This window comes from Rissa tridactyla, chromosome 3 (assembly GCF_028500815.1).
Source record: "Rissa tridactyla isolate bRisTri1 chromosome 3, bRisTri1.patW.cur.20221130, whole genome shotgun sequence".
Taxonomy (NCBI): Eukaryota; Metazoa; Chordata; class Aves; order Charadriiformes; family Laridae; genus Rissa; species Rissa tridactyla.
Genome location: NC_071468.1, coordinates 8,043,039 through 8,060,221, shown reverse-complemented (window position 1 = coordinate 8,060,221; position 17,183 = coordinate 8,043,039). Strand labels below are relative to the sequence as shown.

At 41.9% G+C, this 17,183-nt stretch overlaps 1 protein-coding gene across 3 annotated transcripts in view; it reads left to right on the top strand.

Moving 5' to 3' along the window:
* Nucleotides 1-17,183, top strand: part of SPTBN1 (spectrin beta, non-erythrocytic 1) — a 135,999-nt gene that overhangs the window by 42,322 nt on the left and 76,494 nt on the right. For 2 of the 3 annotated variants that reach the window (XM_054194093.1, XM_054194092.1), the window contains exon 2: nucleotides 928-1,124. In XM_054194093.1, coding sequence (XP_054050068.1) covers nucleotides 977-1,124 — 148 coding nt within the window. In that variant the 5' untranslated portion in view covers nucleotides 928-976. Of the gene's footprint in view, nucleotides 1-927; nucleotides 1,125-14,923; nucleotides 15,722-17,183 lie in introns of those variants that run through there. The other variant, XM_054194094.1, reaches the window with a different exon arrangement.

Here is a 17,183-nt window from a genome sequence, read left to right as displayed (position 1 = left end):
GCCGCTACTTCAGCCCCAGTGATGGGGAGAGCTCGGGATCCGTGCTCCCAGCCCAACGGCTGTTTCTGCAGGGTTCACAGCCCCGAGTTTAGCAGCCATTTATAACCTCCCTCCTCTTCCCCTAGAGGAGGTGTTAGGATCTTTTATATTTAGTGCTGATAAGTACATGCAAATTCCGATTGGAAAACAGTATGAATATGCCAACAACATCTGACTGCCTGAAAGAGGAGAACCTCATGTACAGAGTTGCGTTGGTGGGCTACCATTTTGTTGCTAGGGAGAGTTCAAAGCAAAGTTAGTTGTATTTATCTGGATTAGTTCATAAATAAATTCCTATGACTGGTCACAAAGTCAGCATTTTCATGTGAAGGAAGAAATGTTTTTTTCAGATCTACGTTAAAAGGCTTCTACTGGTCAAATGCTTATGTGACTTCTTAAGCATTTGCATTTTTTTCATCAGAATTTGCACCATTTTGTAAAGGTGTTGAGGTCTTCTTGGCACTTCAGGTTTTTCTTAGCAGAGTTATCCACAGCTCCACATGCTTTAGCCAACAATCACAGATTTATAAAACCGACGGGCTGCTTTTGAAAATAACAATTGCGAAAGTGTCTTACTGCACCGTTTCATACATGTTCCATTTTGTGTGGAGTTGAACATGACAGTTATGGATATGTGTATGCAGCAAAGCTACTGGCTTGAATTCTTGCTTTTGTGAAGTACTTTGGTTTTTTTTTTTATGAAGACTTAGAGCATTCATTTGCTTTCTGAAGGACTGGTTTGGTATTTAACCTGTTCTTGAGCTTGTGCCCAGGCTTTGAGTGAAAGCAATTGGTTTTTGAAACCAGAAGTCTTGAGCTTAAATGTTACTACTTTCTTCCAATATATGTATATTGTCTAAATTATTATTACGTTTTTTTCTTTTGCAGAGGTTTTTAAGAAGAATCTGATGGTGAGAATAGGTTAAGAAGACTCAAGATGACGACAACAGTAGCGACAGATTATGACAATATTGAAATCCAACAGCAGTACAGCGATGTCAACAACCGCTGGGACGTTGATGACTGGGACAACGAAAATAGTTCTGCTCGTCTGTTTGAACGATCCCGCATCAAGGCCCTAGCTGGTAAGCGCTGATCACATGAGCAAAGCTCTGATGCTGTATGTACGAGATAGTACAAGATACTGTCTGTCTTCAGTGCCTGCACCTTGTCGGTAAACTAGAGCTGAAATTTTCCTGAGGTCAAATGCAGTTTGACCAAACAATTTTTGAGATTGCTTTGTCTGTTGACGTTAGTGGGACATGATGGTATCACATTGCTTTGCAGGATGTGCTCATATCTGGTATTTTGCAAACACTTGGCTGTTCAGATTTATTATGGAGACTTCTTTGGTGTAAGCACAGGAGAGCAGAAATTCCATCCGTGTGTGTTTTGGTTTTTATTATTATTATTTTTATTAGACGGTTGTATTGACTCTTTCCCACCTCATCAGTCTCATCAGATATTAACCATTTTTGGCTGTGTATTCAAATTGGTTTGATTGGGTTTCTGTGATTGGCAATGATGCCGGTTTCCAAACTCGGAAAAAATCAGGAAGATAACAAAATTCTGCGTCAAAATATCTTCATTTGCAAGTGTTCAAAACATCTCACCTGTCCTGAAATGGAGGAATGTTGTAGATGGAGACAGCTGTCGTTTAGTAAATAATGCTGAAACTACAAAGTTTTCTGAAGAAGCAGAGCTTCTGAAATACATGATGTCTTCTACCGAATGACACTCTTACCAGCAGAGAAATGAAATTTGATTGGTTCCTTTTTTTTTGTTGATTAAAAGATTTGGTTATTGCGTATTAGAGGCTGTATATTAACCAAATCTGTTTATACAGCAAGGAGATTATGTCATGTCCTCTCAGCTCTGAGGCACTGCCTTGCAAAGCAATTTTTATATGTCTGTAAATGATTTCCTGACTCTTATGGTAGCATGCCCACATTCTTGACCTCTGAACAAAATGCCTCAGTAGCGTGGGACATACCGTAAGCATGGAAAACAGCTCCAAATATGCTGAGCTTTCTGCTGGTGAAAGTTTAGTTGCAAGGGCCATTTTAAACCCAACACTTTATAATGTGTTGAAACAGGTTTATTAAATTAACTGTACTGAGACAAAGGTATCATCTGTTTCATTTGTGATTCCGATGAGACTGACTCCGCAGCACGGTGTGCCCTTTCTCCTCTTGCTGCCAGCTGTGGGAGTGCATTAGATGCAGAACACCTTTCCGTGCCAGGCACAGGGCAGGATCAGGTTTGGAGCTGAGCAACTGGGAAATGAAGTGGTTCACACAGGTGGGCAGAGAGCAGATCATGTAACTCTCACTGAGGATAGTAATCGTATTGACTTAATGGAACTGCTCGCAGAAAGGATGTGCACTGAATTTTGCTATCTTTAGAAGACTTTTAATTACAGCAGTTCTCATGATGGAGTGCATTTGAAATTACAGGTGAAAAGGCCTGACCTCAAAGGGGCCTGTGCTGAGTGGGATCAGAAGCAGCCTGACTGATGCCTATGGCGGTAGATTAGTGGTAGACGAGAAGAATCTTGACTTGTTGGGGCTTTTTTTTTTTTTTCAATAGTTTGATCTTGATTGAGGAAGAAACTGTATTTTACTCCTGCCACATTACTGGTTGTAGGTGATATTATATTCCCTGGGTGGGAAGTGCTTTTGGTACAAAGCTCATTAGCCGCATTTGGATTCCAGATCTAGCCTTTGCTGCAGTTCGTTGTTCCACTTACTTTTATGGCAAGCAGAGCTCCCCACCTGAGTAATGAATAATAAACATGAAACTCTTATTTCAAGGAGAAGTAATGTAAGGAAAGTACTTGAATTATTTAGATAGCCTAAAACAAATACCGATGTAAAGCAAATAATTTTGCTGAAGATTCAATTCAGAGGCATACTGAAACACTTTCCCAGAGAATGATGTATTAATTTTTTTCGTAATGAGCATTAATCATAGTTATTTTAATTTGATATGTTTCATACCTGTAATTCTCTACTGTTAGTGTTGAGAATGCTGTGTGCTGCCAAAACTTGGCTTAGCGTACTGCACTGCTGCAGCACTGCTTGAAAGTCTAATCATGATGCAGGGAGAGAGGAATGAAGAGAGGTTTGTGTTGCAAATCGAAGGTTATAGTTAAAGGCTGAGCCGTGGTGCTCCTGGCACCGTTCAACCTGTATTTTCCGATATGCTGCCTGGTGAGTAATCTTTCCTTGGATCTCCCTAGAAAGGCAGGCATTTCCAGGTCTTTTAACAGCTAGGGAAATCACCTTGCAGCCTGGAACTGGGATAGCAATTGTCTCTGTCATTGTAGTCTTTAAATTGAGACAGGCTTTTTCTGGAAAGGTGTACTCTGATTCAGCTGCTTGTCACAGGATCAGACACGATAATCACTGTGAAAGCCCGTGGCTGGTAGTGCACACAAAGCCATGCTGGATGATATCAGGAGGCTCTTCTGGTCTCTAAAACCCATAAATTTGACTGCCTATTGCACCATCACTTTCCTCTGGGTGAATTTCGCTGCTCTCTGAAGCAGAAGTAGTTGTGCACCACCTGCAGGGCCCAGGCTCACCGAGTAACACTCCAGTCTGACTTAGATGGGCACTGGCTCTTTGCGGACACAAACATCTTCCCACACCTCCACGACTGGCCATCTTCTGACAACAGTGTTTTTCTTCCCAGAGGTCCTGGATTAGTTGTATCTAAAGACTGCCTGTGGATGTCCAGCTCTTCCGGAGTGTCTGCCTTTCATTTAAGTCACAAGATAAATCAAAAGATTGTCAACATCTTGCAGTTTATGAAATGCGTGTGTATCATTATCTCCTTGTCCTAGTATGAAAGGTTTCAAAATCAACAGGCCAGGCACTGGTTCTTTATTCCCCACCTACAGGATTGCAAGCTGTTGCATTCAAAAGTAGAATAGCCGTAGGCATTTTATACTGCCTAACTAATGGCTGTATGCTCAATATGAATCTTTCTGTTGGTGCAAGGATCTTCTGTCCACGTTCGTCAACGAGTTGTGAAGTGCCTCTTCTGTGGAGCTTTCATCTTGTACTGAGTCTAGTTTACTGTAATTTTACTTCCTTTAAGGTAAAGGTAGGGAATGGGTAGGCAAGAAGTGACTTCTGTAGCCACTCTGTTCTAGAAAGAATCGTAATGGCCCCACGTTCCAACAGGATGAGGAAGTATTTAAAGAGCAAAGCAGGAGATGGTGGACAGAATAATCTGTGATCAGAAAAGACAGAGTATTGGAGAAAACCTCTGTTAAAGCAGGTATGATATAATAATAGTAGAAAAGTACTGTAGTCATCGTAGCAGCTGATAACCGGTATTATTAAAGTGGTTTGCATACTGTGAAAACCAGAAAGTGAAGGACTGTTTCAGTTTAAAACAAATAAATCATCTGGGAATTCAGCTTTCAATCAGAATTCAGATTTGAAGGGATATGCAACCAGATTGGTTGCCACTCATGTTGAATTAACTCACTCTGCAACTGATATGAGAAGAAGGTAACCGATATCTACTTCGTAAAGTAAGATATCCCACTGTAGGAAATCATCTTTCACCTGTCCTTGTTCTCTGTGGTTCTTTGGAAGGTCTTGCTGGAAGACTAGGTAATTCTGCCTGCTCTGTAGAAGCCAAAAAGGTATCGTGTTTGTGCAAAATTCTTCATTCACAAATCCTCAGGTGTTAGATTTCGTCTACCAAGGACCATTAGCTAACAAGATTTGCTGTGCGGTGCCTTGGTGCGTAGAGCTCTTATGAAAGCCTTAAGAAACAGTTTGGTGGTTCAGCAGAATTTTTCACACTCAGTCGGGCACTGTGACATTCAGATGTACCATGCTTCTTGTCTTGGATGCTGTTTTCAGGTAGTATGAGAATGGTCACCGCCAAAACTTTCCATTTCTTCAGGTAGCTAAATCAATATTAAAAAAATGCTCAGCTAAAGTTGCTTGCTTTTCTGCTCATTTGTATTTTGCCCTTTTGTCCTCTGGGTTCACCTGAGTGACCAGAAGGCCTGTGACTCAGCCGTCTGGCGTAAGAATTAAAGATAGTTTCAAAGTTTATGAAAGAACAGAGGCATATCTTAGCGAAGGGCAGATGGAGCTGTGCATTCCTTTTGCAGCTCCACCTGAGTGACTGCGCATAGGTCAGGACACTTGCTAGCGTTGCGTGTCCCAGCATTCATGGACCTTACAGGGGAATACATGTGAGGAGACTGCATTTGTCATGCAGCTTTCCTTATTTGTCCCGATTGCGCAAAGAGAAACAAGGCTTCTAATTCATGCCAGTAACTTAAATTCTCCCAGAAACAAAGGGCAAAATCGTTGAAATTAAATAGATAGAGAAAACTTGCAATGGGAAAGTGCTGGGTACCGTGTGGGGCTAGTTAGCACTTTTGGCCCTGATAATTGAGCCATTCCCCCCCATATCTCCACTGCAGAAAGTAAGCAGAACAACCTCCCAAAAAAGTGAAAAGAGAGATCCCACTTGTAGGACTCTTCAGATACCACACATCTGCTTGTCCCTGCTCTCTAGGATCTCTCCCTTAGCAAAGTTACTGCTGCATACACTAAAGAGAGAAGAAATCTGCATGGTCAGAATGAAGCTTCAGGTCTCAAGGCAATAAAAAAAGACAAAATACGATGATTTAGAGCTAAAGAGAACAAACCTTTTGTTTATTCTCGGCCTTGAAAGAACATACTGACAATAATTTCTTGCAGTACTTTTAATGAATATCCAGTCCCGAGCTATCTGGGACTTGAAACTCAGTGCACTAATTTTAATAACAGCAAATGGTTAAGGAAAGAGAACTCAGCAGTATATTGGTGCTCGTAAATCAAGTTTGAAGGGTACGTTGAAGGATTCACTCGACACTAAACAGAAACAAAAGCTTCACAGCAGTGAAACTGCAGATGCATCTTCTCAGCACTGGTACGGCAGTGCTGGCTACTAGTCCATGTTTTTGTTCAGCAGCCAAAGGCCTAATGCAGACTTACACAGGTGAGTATGAAAGGGCCTATTTTGAAAAAAATCTTACTTTGCTCAGGTAAAAGCTGATGGAATTATTTCAACAAAAGCTTTTCCAAATGTTGACCTCACCCAATGCATTCCTGCTGGATTTCACTTCTGGGAACAATTTCTCAGCGGTCGTTTCTAAGATGCAGTACTTAAACAGAATCTGTAGGAAGCTGGTGTTAAAAACAGGAGTATCATTTTGCGTGTTCTGTGTCATGCGGGCATCAAGGGAGAACGTGTGGCAGTGGAGAAGCTGCTGCACTTAATGCATGTCACCTGTGGTACTGGCTGTGGCTATTGATGAACACTGTGCTCCTACCAGAAAACAAGAAAATGCGTAGCCCATCTGCCACTGCTGATTAACGTGTTCACTTTTATGGTTGCTAGTGGAGAACTGTTTTTAAAGCAAATAGCAAAAACCAGACAATAAATAATATTTTGCTCTTAGCACTTTTATTTTAAAGATCGTCAGTGGACTGACCCCAAAAGAAGTGTCACTCTATGTCTGTGGTACATAAAATGACTTTCAAGTAAACATGAATAACTTGGATTCAGTGATGTCCCATCAAAAAATGTAATTTGGTACAGAGGTCATTTGTATCCCATTGCTATAGTAACATGGTTTTTGGTACCAGTTATGCATAGTTTGTGGGTTTGCTCTCTCTCTCTCTCTTTAGAATCAAACAAGTAGTGTGCAAACTACATGGAGGTGTAAGTCAGATTCTTTGTAGTCTGATTAGATACCAGATCCGTGGTCCAATGTAGCTTCCTGAGTACAGAGACAGGCTTCTGAGAAAAAGTACCGCTGAATGTAAGTGAGGAATTTTCTGGAATCATACATGCTTGTTTGCTTCACGGGTAGTATTTACGATAACTCAGTAATAGAGCGATGCATGAAAGTGATTTGCGTCCTGGTGAATAACTGCAATCCGGCACACACTGCTCAGGCAGGACAAGTGGAGCTGGAAAAATAGGCTTTTTGCTTCTTTGGAGAGGGAGCAGGATGGGAGCAGTTGCTGGCAGCCCCACCCTGGAAAGTCTGATGGCTGCGGTCATTTTACATCTCTGATTAAATTCTTTCAAGACTAAGCAATATTGAGTTGGACCTGTCCATGGAAGAGCCCAGCATCTTGTCAGCAAATGAGCCTGTATTGATCAATCTTTAGATCTTTGAATTCCTGTGCGTTAAGCTCCTGGACTGGAATACAGGTAGCGTATCTGCTGCTTGTAATTTCTTATGGAGAACTCTAGACATATGCCAGCCCTTATCCACAAAGGGCGGACTATGCTTAGACAGCAATTCAGTAATTTAACAACATAATGTAGGAGAGAATTCTGTCCTGTAGTTAAGCAGTGATTAAACATAAAAAGCCATCTGTACCTAGAGGAAGAAGATGGAAAACTAATATGTGTATGCTGACTCTGTGTGCGTGTGTGCATATGCGTATCTGCTTTTAGGATATTGCCAATGAAATACCCGTGAGGGTAATCCTGAAAGCAGGGAAATCTCCTTTATCATACCTGAGTGTTAGACACGTTGGCACTGCACTAACTTTCATAGCGTGCTTACTTGCACTGATTTTAGGTGAGAACTACGCCTTAATTCCCAGACTGGCACATACTGAAGTATAAATAATGTCCAGCAGAGCGTACTGCAAAGCAAAATTCAATACAGGATTAAAAAATGTTTACTGATTTCTGTTAACCTTGGAGCTCTTCTAATGGGGAAAGATTAGTGATGAAATCATTCTTTCAGATCAGAGCTTTGATTCTTATCTTGAGGTAATATCCTGGAGAGATATAAACCCAGATTGCCTTGAGACAAATTGCCTTGATGGGGGAAGAGGCAAAAAGAACAGAAACACGGATGAGGGCCAGACAAGTAGAGAGGATGATGAAAATCCACTTCCAAGTTCCACTTTTTTAGTTTCTAGCATTCTCCGTCATAGTTTTGAACTCTTCTAGTGAGCAATGCATACAATACTATTCTTTTGCCAACCGCTTTGTATGTGTTTGTTGTACGATGATTTTTTTTAAGTTTTGCTTCCTTTAAATGTTATTGAGCCTTTAAGGTGGATGGGTGTCAAATGTAGACAGTATTTGTACATATAAGTGTGTAATATATTTTATTTATTCTGTACATTCTATAAAAACGAAATGTGGTTTGCTCTGGAATAATAAATTCATGAGTTTGAGACTGTTAGTACTTGTCAATTGACCACTAAGCTTTTCTGCAGAGATTTCTAGGCAATTCCTAGATGGGGAGATTTTGTGGGTCAGGCTTGATGAAAGGAGGTTTTTGGAAATAAACAAAGACCTGTCCCTCTTATGTTGTCTTTGAAAATGAGACCTTCAGCTCATGTTTCTGCATCTAGTATGTTGGGTTTTGTTTTGTTTTTGTTTTTTTTTTTAAAAAAAAACCCAACCTTCCAACATATTTTTTTTTCTAATACTTTTCTTGTCTTTTATTTTGAATGAACTACAGGATCAGCACAAGCCTGTACTGCCTCTGCTTTTCTAGAACTTTGTTGCTTAGGTATAAGAGGATCTAAAATTCTGTAGGGAGCCCAGTTAAGTTAACTTCAGAGCTTTCCAATTTAGGGGCTAAAGCTCCTCCAGTTATGGAACTGGCAAAACAGGTACTTTTTTATTCTTCTCCCCTAAACTGACCACATGTGAATGTGGCTGGTCACAACTGGGACGTGTTTGCGAACATTAATATAGTTTACATGCTTTTCTGTTCTGCCTATGTGAAGGAAGGGAAATAGTAGAAATAAATACTCTGGCTTACAGAGATTTGTGAAAGATCAGTGTGTTCTACTTGTTGTTTTCACCCAATTTCTATTTTGCTCAGGAGATTGAATTTTCATGCCTCAGTGATTGCGGTGTAGCAACAGTGCATCTTCTGTGTTCATGGTCAAACTGGAAAAAAAAGAAACGGTGCAAAAGGAAGAAAATGAAAACCGGAGTGGGAATCTCTTGCTCTCTTTCCTACGTATAACCATAGATGCAATTCAGATAGAGGAGGAGAGGAGAGAGGGAGAGGCAATGGAAATAATGCCAGCAAAAAAAAAGCGCACATTAAAACCCATAAAAAATAATTTTCTGGATGAAAATTGAAAGTGTTTTCATGCCAGAATTTCACAGAAAGCTAGTATGTTAAGTGCGTACCTGTGCACCATGCTTGATTTTAATAGACTTTTTAAGGGTTATTCATCCAAGTCCGGGAGAAAACCAAGGACATTTCACGGGCCACAAACAAGGCCTGTGAATGTCATTGTTAAGGGTTTTTCAGAGATGGCTTCCCTGCTTTGCTGAGTTCATGGAGAATGGGAAGCAGTGCAGTTTGGAAGAACCCATTTGGACTGGAATACAAACCACCACAAACCATGATTAGTTCCAAACACAAGTGGCTCATGTAGCTCTCTCCTGTGGGCTCTCCTGGCAAGTATTCCACTGTTGCAGTTAGCAAGGACGCGCTGTTACAAAAGTCATGTCAACTTTCCTGTTAATCTGGGACTTGTGTAAACTGAAACCTGAAACCCGAAACCAAGTGGAATTGACCCAGTTTCAGTAATAAATTGATATTCTGGCCTGATTTGTGAAAAGATTCCCAAAGGTTTTGTGCTGCTTTGGTCTCGGATGTCACAACCTACAGGTTTATCTTGAGTCCAAAGCTGGTTTGTGCCTGGGACTCGACGTGGAGCTCCTGAAAGGCCAGCCTGGACGTGGCAAAAGGAAAGCATGTGAACAGACCCTTGTGTAATAAAAATCCTTGTCTCTTGCCTTTTAGTCTGCCCCTTTCTCTTACATTTTGATTGCATTGGCTCTCCCAAGCCCATATGAGTCACAGAGAACATATCTGGAAGGGACTTGGAGGACCAAATGCCTTGGTGTTTGCTACTGGCCTAAAATCCCCTTTAAACAGTAAAATTGAAATACTTTCTAAAATAGAAATGTTACTTAAGAGCAGATCTCTTGGTTTTGTTTGTATTTATTTCACCTTCTTCTGAGACAGTGTCTTAAGTATTGCAGGAAATGGCGGGCTTATAAGATGAATGGTTCTGTTCCCGCTAATACCTGCAGAAGAGGTAATTAAGTTGGCATGCTAATTTCTGCTTAGTGTGTGGGCTGCTTTTCTCTCTGTTCCAGCATCTTAGATATAAACTAGAGGGAAAAGAGCTAACTTTTTCAGGATTAATGTTATGCAAATTGTCAAATATGATTAAAACCCCCTATTTTCTATTACACTGTAGAACAATCCACAGCAAAAAAACATCTTTCCTTACTCTGTTGCATATACAGGGAGAGACTGTGTTTTTACTGTGTAGATGGGGGGTATCAGCAGGGAGGTCAAGAAGGCAAACGTGATTACAAGTTTTCAGCTCCTAGCTGGCACACTGATGGGGTGTGTAAGAACTTTACCCTCTTTCAGGAGAAGAGCAAATGTTATGTGATTTCTGTGGCATTTTAGATTAATAAATCATCCTTTTTATCTTGTGATTTTTTTTTCTAGTTAGTCACCAACTAGAAAATTTACAAGAGCAAATAAGAGTAAAGAGGGAAAGACAAGGGTGATGATTAACTAGTTTCATAATTATTGTATGCTCTGGCGTGCATTCTGCTTCCCACTAGAAAGATCATGTTCTTTCATGGAGTTGTAAAATCGCATCTTTCTTTCAGAACACAAGAGTACAAGGCATGCGTTTGTTTTATGGTACCCAGGGAACATTTTGTGCATTGCTTTCTTGGTTTTTTTACATATGCATTAAGTTGAATGTATTTTGAGGGTGAGCATGATTTGGACATTGAGTCCACTGCACGTACTGTCTTCATTGTCGACCCAGTAAAGCCAGCCAAGATGGGTTGGCGTTATTAGTGGCAGATAGTGTAGACTGATGGATGGATGACGTTGTCAGGGAATTTCTAGCCATTCCAATTCTAGCGAGGCCGTGTGAGTAATACTAACCCTGCACACTTACCAGTTATCTTCTGCAAAAAAAAGTTATGAACTGGATCCTTGGCCAGGAATTTCTTAGAGGGTTTTTTTGTCTGTACTTTTTTTGAGGATTTTTTTTTTTTAAAGTGATTTGGTTTGGTTGAGAAAAGTGATGGTTTTGTTCAATCTTAGAAACATTGATGGTTAGTAATTTGGATGGTGATTTTTGCTAGGTCTAACACTAGTTTCTTCCTTAGAAGAAACTTTGTGGTAGGAACCCATTCATTTCAGCAGCAGTTTTCAGAACTGAGTAAAGACAGATCCCAGGACAGATCATTTTCTGTTCTGGGGTAAACACCTGCCTCCAGATGTTATTTGCACATTCATAATGTTACTGTAATCAACCTCTTGTTCTCCTTGAGGCTTTGCAAAGTTCTGATCATGTCAACTAAGTCACACTTTGCATTATGGTTAAGTGGATAATCATTTGCGTTTTTATTTACTCTTAAGAAGTACACAAATAATGCAAGCCATTGTTACCAGTCAAGTACTATGGGAGAAGAATGCAAGCAAAAATTATTTCACAGCTATGGGAGAAAAGTAAGAACAAAATTTAGAGGGGAAAAAAAACCCAACAAAACCTTTCCTCCCTGATATACTAAACTTAATACATGATTTGGCCCTTATTTTTCTCCAACACTGTAATCAGTGGTGAATTATACCATAGAGAGTTTCAAGCTGTGTTGATTTGATAAGTTACACTTGGACCAGTGCAAAAAGTTACATATGGCCTTCAAAACATTAATTCCCCTCTATAACATATTATCTAATTAGTATTGTCAAGGGCTTAGTCAATTAGAGAAACAGGGAAAATGAGTAGAAACCAGGTATAAAAAAGGGCTTTGCATACGAGTGCCTTGTAATCAATTTGATGCGTTGCTACATAACGGCAGTAAACAGGTCTCGGGCTTACTAAATTGAGTCAAAGGCAAAAATAATATATTAGGACTGATGTGACTCAAATAAAACTGGGAACTGGCAGGACACCCGTTTTTAAGAAGCCTTCCTAGGTACAGTGTAGAGTTTCACAAATACAGACGGATCCCCATTTTGCTTTGCTCTTTCTACTGAATTACCACCAACCTGTGAAGCGGAGCCTTCAAAATGTATGCCGGGGCCCAGCAAAGCAGCAGTAATGCTTTGGCAGGTGAGCCAGCAGCACCTGGCGATCAGGGCCATCCTCAGGAGCTGATACCATCATTAACAGTCTGTCACATCTGTTGCCTGGGGAGCTGTTGTTCAGCCCAAATGCCAAACCGGGATGGCAGCTAAAATGGGGTCAGAATTTCACAGTGAGCGCTGCCGAGTTCTCCACAACGTGTTAAGGTCTTCTGTCTCTGTTTTTCAAACCTTGAACAAAATAAGGTCAAACACAGATTCTTTCCCTTTGGCTTTCCCCCATGTGCCATGTAGCCTGCACTGCTCCATACCTGCTGCAATTCCTTCTCTTTTTAAGGTAGCATTTAGTGCTATTGGGCAGGCCGGAATTGGGAGGGACAGAGCAGAGACATGAACAAAAAAAACCCTCAAACCCCGACTTTTGTTCAGTATTTCTTGGGGATCTAAGCTTACCAGATTCAGTCATCCCACAGGGGACAATCTGAAGGGTAATTCGTGTATGTGGCGTTGTTTTATGACTGGGTGGTGAAAGCCAGTCTGTCTTTTATATGGGTCAAACCCAAATGATTATTTTTAGTTTTTAATGTTTTGCTTTTGTAATATTTTACTTTTTAATATTTTTTAATAATGGCCATGCGCATTAGTGTGTCGGCAGCCAAAGGTGTTGGGAAAGCTTTCAGCTGGAGAAAAGTTCCTGGCTCCTGATTTATGGCCTTCATGGTCTTAAAAATGCTCCAGCTCTCCTGTCAGACACTCGGACTTTAGTTTTACCGTCTCAGTTCGCATAGCAACACCTGTTTGCTCAAGGTGGGACAGTAATGAGCTGATATGCCTGCCTGCTCTCCAGGGGAAGGGTTTTGTTTAATTATAACATAGGTCAGGCATCACAGGCAAAAGCTGCCGTTGGCAGAAAGCTGCCGGGAGAAATTTTGTGACGGAAATAAGCCTGTACTTGTGTGTTGGGTAAAACACGCTCCTCGAGCTTTGGGGGAGTTTGCATTTCTATATTAACAGCTCAGTTTACCGAGCTCTGTTCCTGTAAATTTTGGAGCCTTTCCTGTAAATTTTTGTGTTGCCCTTCTTCCCTCCCACTCCAGCCAGGAAATCCTATGGCCGCAATGGCAGCATGTGGGTCCCTGCATGCTGGAGGGACACCCGGCTGTACAAAGATTATTGGGGAAAGGTTTAGGAGGAAAGGGGGACTGGCTGTTCCACATCAACGCATTGTGTTGTCTGGAGAGCAGCATCCTGCCTGCTGCAGCAGCAAGTGCAGGTGCTTCCTCAGATCCCCACCTTTCGCCTTGCAAACACGCTTCTAAGGCAGAAGCCTGCAGGACCTTGGCCCCTGCACAGCAGTGTTCTGGCTGCCCCTGTGGACAATCGCTCTCTTCCCCGACGCTGTGACATCTAGCTTGAATCATCTTTAGTGGCACAAGCATTAGGTAGTGCTGAAAAGATTGAAGGCCAGCTTTCAAAAGCTCTACTTGAGGTCTGCTGTAGCACCAGAAGTCTTGTGTAAATACAGTTATATTGATGTAAAGGGGTTCACTGAAATATGCAAGTAAAAGCCCTACTGTATCAATATAATAAGCAACTCTGGACTAGAGCTATGTTGTTGTTTTAAGTAAAACAATATAGTTGAAAGCCATAAATCTCTTAAGTGTATTTATGACCACAGGAGCAACGTGCCAGGCGTTTTCAACAGTCCGTATGTTTTTGGAAACCCCAGCTTCAGTTGGGAAGTGTTGACTTCCATCACTTCTCCCTAAATTAGCAGTGTTCGTGGTTGGACTTCTTGCACGTGTGTTCACCGGTGTGTTGGTAATGGCGCGTTGAATTTCCACCTTATGCCTAGCAGGAGCTAGGGCTGTAGGAAGTCAGTGGGAGTGGGCTGAGCTTCTACCGCAGAAATTGCCCTCAAATAAATTACTATATGACTAAAAACTTGTCATCAGTATCAAAACAAAGGCAACATTTTGAAATGTTTAATGAGGGGACAGAGTGGGAGGAGAAGAGAACGTGGATTCCATTGGAAAGGAATTTGGAAATGCAAGAAAAGAAAAAAAAAAAAAAGAGAAAACATTTGTGTGAACGTTATCAGCAGTTTTAAAAATGAACAGGCAATTGCTGCATCCTGAGAATTTGAATGTGGAGTTGACCTTTTAATTTCACTTATGCATCAGGGCTAGGAGCTTGGGCCTCTGAGGGAAAACTGACATCCTCTGTCTGACTGGCTTCTAGTACCTAGCCCCGCTGTTGTGCACATTTATATTTCAGCAGGGTGTCACGGTGCCAGTCAGAGGCGAGGCATCCTTATTTACGTTACAGCCCTCCCCCTCCAGCGCATAGCCCGGACAACCATTAATCTTGCAGTAATACCCAGCACGCCGATAACGTGGCAAGGAGCCACATACATAGGAAATGTCAAAATCCTCGATACTGACAAGTAGCGTAAAAGGAAGCGACAGGAATTGGCCGTTTAAAGAACCTTTTCACAAAGCTCCCATTTGTTCCCGGTGTGCTGGAGCGTACATCCTTCTGCGTCCTCCTCGCCTGTTGCTAAACACTGCATGAGCGCTTCTGTGCGCGCGCGTTACTTTTTCGAGTGAACAGCCTTGCAGATAAATAAAGAAAAAGCGCCCTCCTTTTCATGTGATAGTGATCTGACACTTTTCCGTTACATGAGGCTCTTAACAAAAGATTGTAATTCCACCAGCTTTGCTCAGGAAGATACCACTGTCTGCTGTGGCCACGGCAGCGTTGGGGGGGAGCAGAGGGCTAAGGAGCCCGCTGCCACCTTGCCACACGGGGCTCGGGGTGAGCGGGCTGGACCCAGCGGAAGAACTTGCTGCAGCTTTACACGAGCCATCCCGCTCTTCCTTCCCCTGCTCCGCCGCCCCTTTGCCCTTGGTACAGCCTTCACTTCCTCCACCATGCTGTATGGTAATCAAGTGACATCAGCCCACACCCCGGCGGCTGCTGATTATATTACAAACCAGCAGAAAGGTCTGAGGTGTGCGAGGCTCCTGGAAGTGCTGGCAAGGACGGCAGCGCGTGGCTCCATGCTGCTTTTACTTTGGGCTGAATCGCAGCCTTGCTTTTGTTTGATTCAGTTTTGACGGAGTCGGGCAAGCATTTGAAACCGGATTCGAGCAGTTGAGAGTTGCCTGTGGTGGAGCACGGGAGAAAAAAAACCCAACCCTCATGGTGCTTTAAGTTTGAATCTGTTACAGACAGCTTATCACCAACCCACACTCCTGGATTTTGAACCGAAACTGCTGTTTACTTAGGGCTCAGTGAGAGCATTTTCTCTAGGGACTGAAGCCAAACTACCGGGAAAGCTGGGATTTACTTGGATGTATGGTAGAAAGACCTGTGGTTCCTTTATGCTGCAGTTCATCGTACCCCTGTGTTACCTGTAAATGGAATTACAAAAATCAACCAGTATGCCCGGGCCGTTGTCCCCAGGATATGCAGCTCAGGTGCCGTATAACTATAACCAGTTAGAAGGAAGATTCAAGCAGTTACAAGGTAAGCCTGCGCTGGTTTTTTTTTTTTTGTAGGTGTTGCTATGGTATGATCCCTGTAAACGCGTTAGTCTGGGCTTGTTTTCCTTGCATCAAGCTGTTAATGAGAGAGGCTAAAAGTGGTGCTATAGGAAAAAGCTTTGTGTTCTTTTAAGAGATACTGTGTGCCTTTTATCTCTCTGAAGGAGTCCTCAGTCTTACACAGCGTTAAGATGCATGTCCAACCCTTGAGCCACTCAGCATTACACATGAGGACTAACCCAGACAAAGTCACTTCGAATAATAAAGGGGAGAGTGAGCAAGTAGTCTTTCTATTTATTCTATCCTTAAATAAAATACAGTCATAACTCTCGAAATTAAGCATAAAATCCTAGCTTTGTTTCGGAGCAGTTTGCAGCGTGAGAGCGCTTTCTAACTCCCTGTGTACTTCCTGTAAAGGTGGGTGGCTTAACTGCTTTAAATGCATAATTTCCAAAAGAATTAATTCGCTTATGTCACAGCAGATCTCTGAGAAAGCATTCACGCGCTTTAACATTCCCAATTTTCTTCATTTTGTATTACTCCGGTTTTAGACGGGGAGAATGTCCTTTGATGTCTTCCCATTAAATTCTCTATCTGTGTGAGAAAAACAGACGTTTCTTTTGGGGAATGGCTGTGTGCTCTCTAAAGGGTAGGCCTCTGACCTGTGCTGGAAACCCAGATTATTAGCAGTGCAGCGGAGGAGGATTGTGCCCAGCATCTTTCTGCCTCAGACGGGGTAAAACAAGCTCTGCTCTTTCTCTGTGTAAGGCATGTCCCAGGGATGAATGAAATATAACATTACAGTTTCAAAATAAAAAAGAATTCTTAACGAAAACCAAACCTCCTCCTCTACATCCACGTGACGCCATAAATAATCCCAAAGCAGCCTGAGTACAGTGAATTCAGCCCTTCTGTGCATGTTTCTTATTTTACTCTGGTCTGTGCCACAAGTGTGGTCCTGTGGTTGCTGTCAGAGAGGGAGGAAGAGCCTGGTTAGTGCAAAGAACGTTCCTATTTGTTGGCATAAAGAGGGAGAAAAAAAAAAATCTTTCATTCATAGTACTTTGTTTATCTTGTAAACTGACATGGACAGCATGTTAAACACTGGCAACATAGACATTCCTCAGGCAAGGCATGGAAAATCCAGGCTCCGAACTTGCACACCGGGGAATAAGTTAGAGGCTTTATCTTGGACATCTGTCAGATCTTAGACTGCGGTACTGGCTTTAAAAAGAACGAGGTGAGTTTGTGGCACTGGAAAAAAAACACGGGCTCACGCCTCTTTCCTTGCTGGTTAAGTTAGCAGTCTAAAGAAGGCAGATTTTATCATTTTCAGGGTCACTGCTTCAGGAATCCATTATCTGTGTGTTTACATCACAGTGAAAGAGGAAAGCACAGAAAGTGAGTTTTCTCTTCAGTGGAATGCACTCTGTTGACTTAAAAAA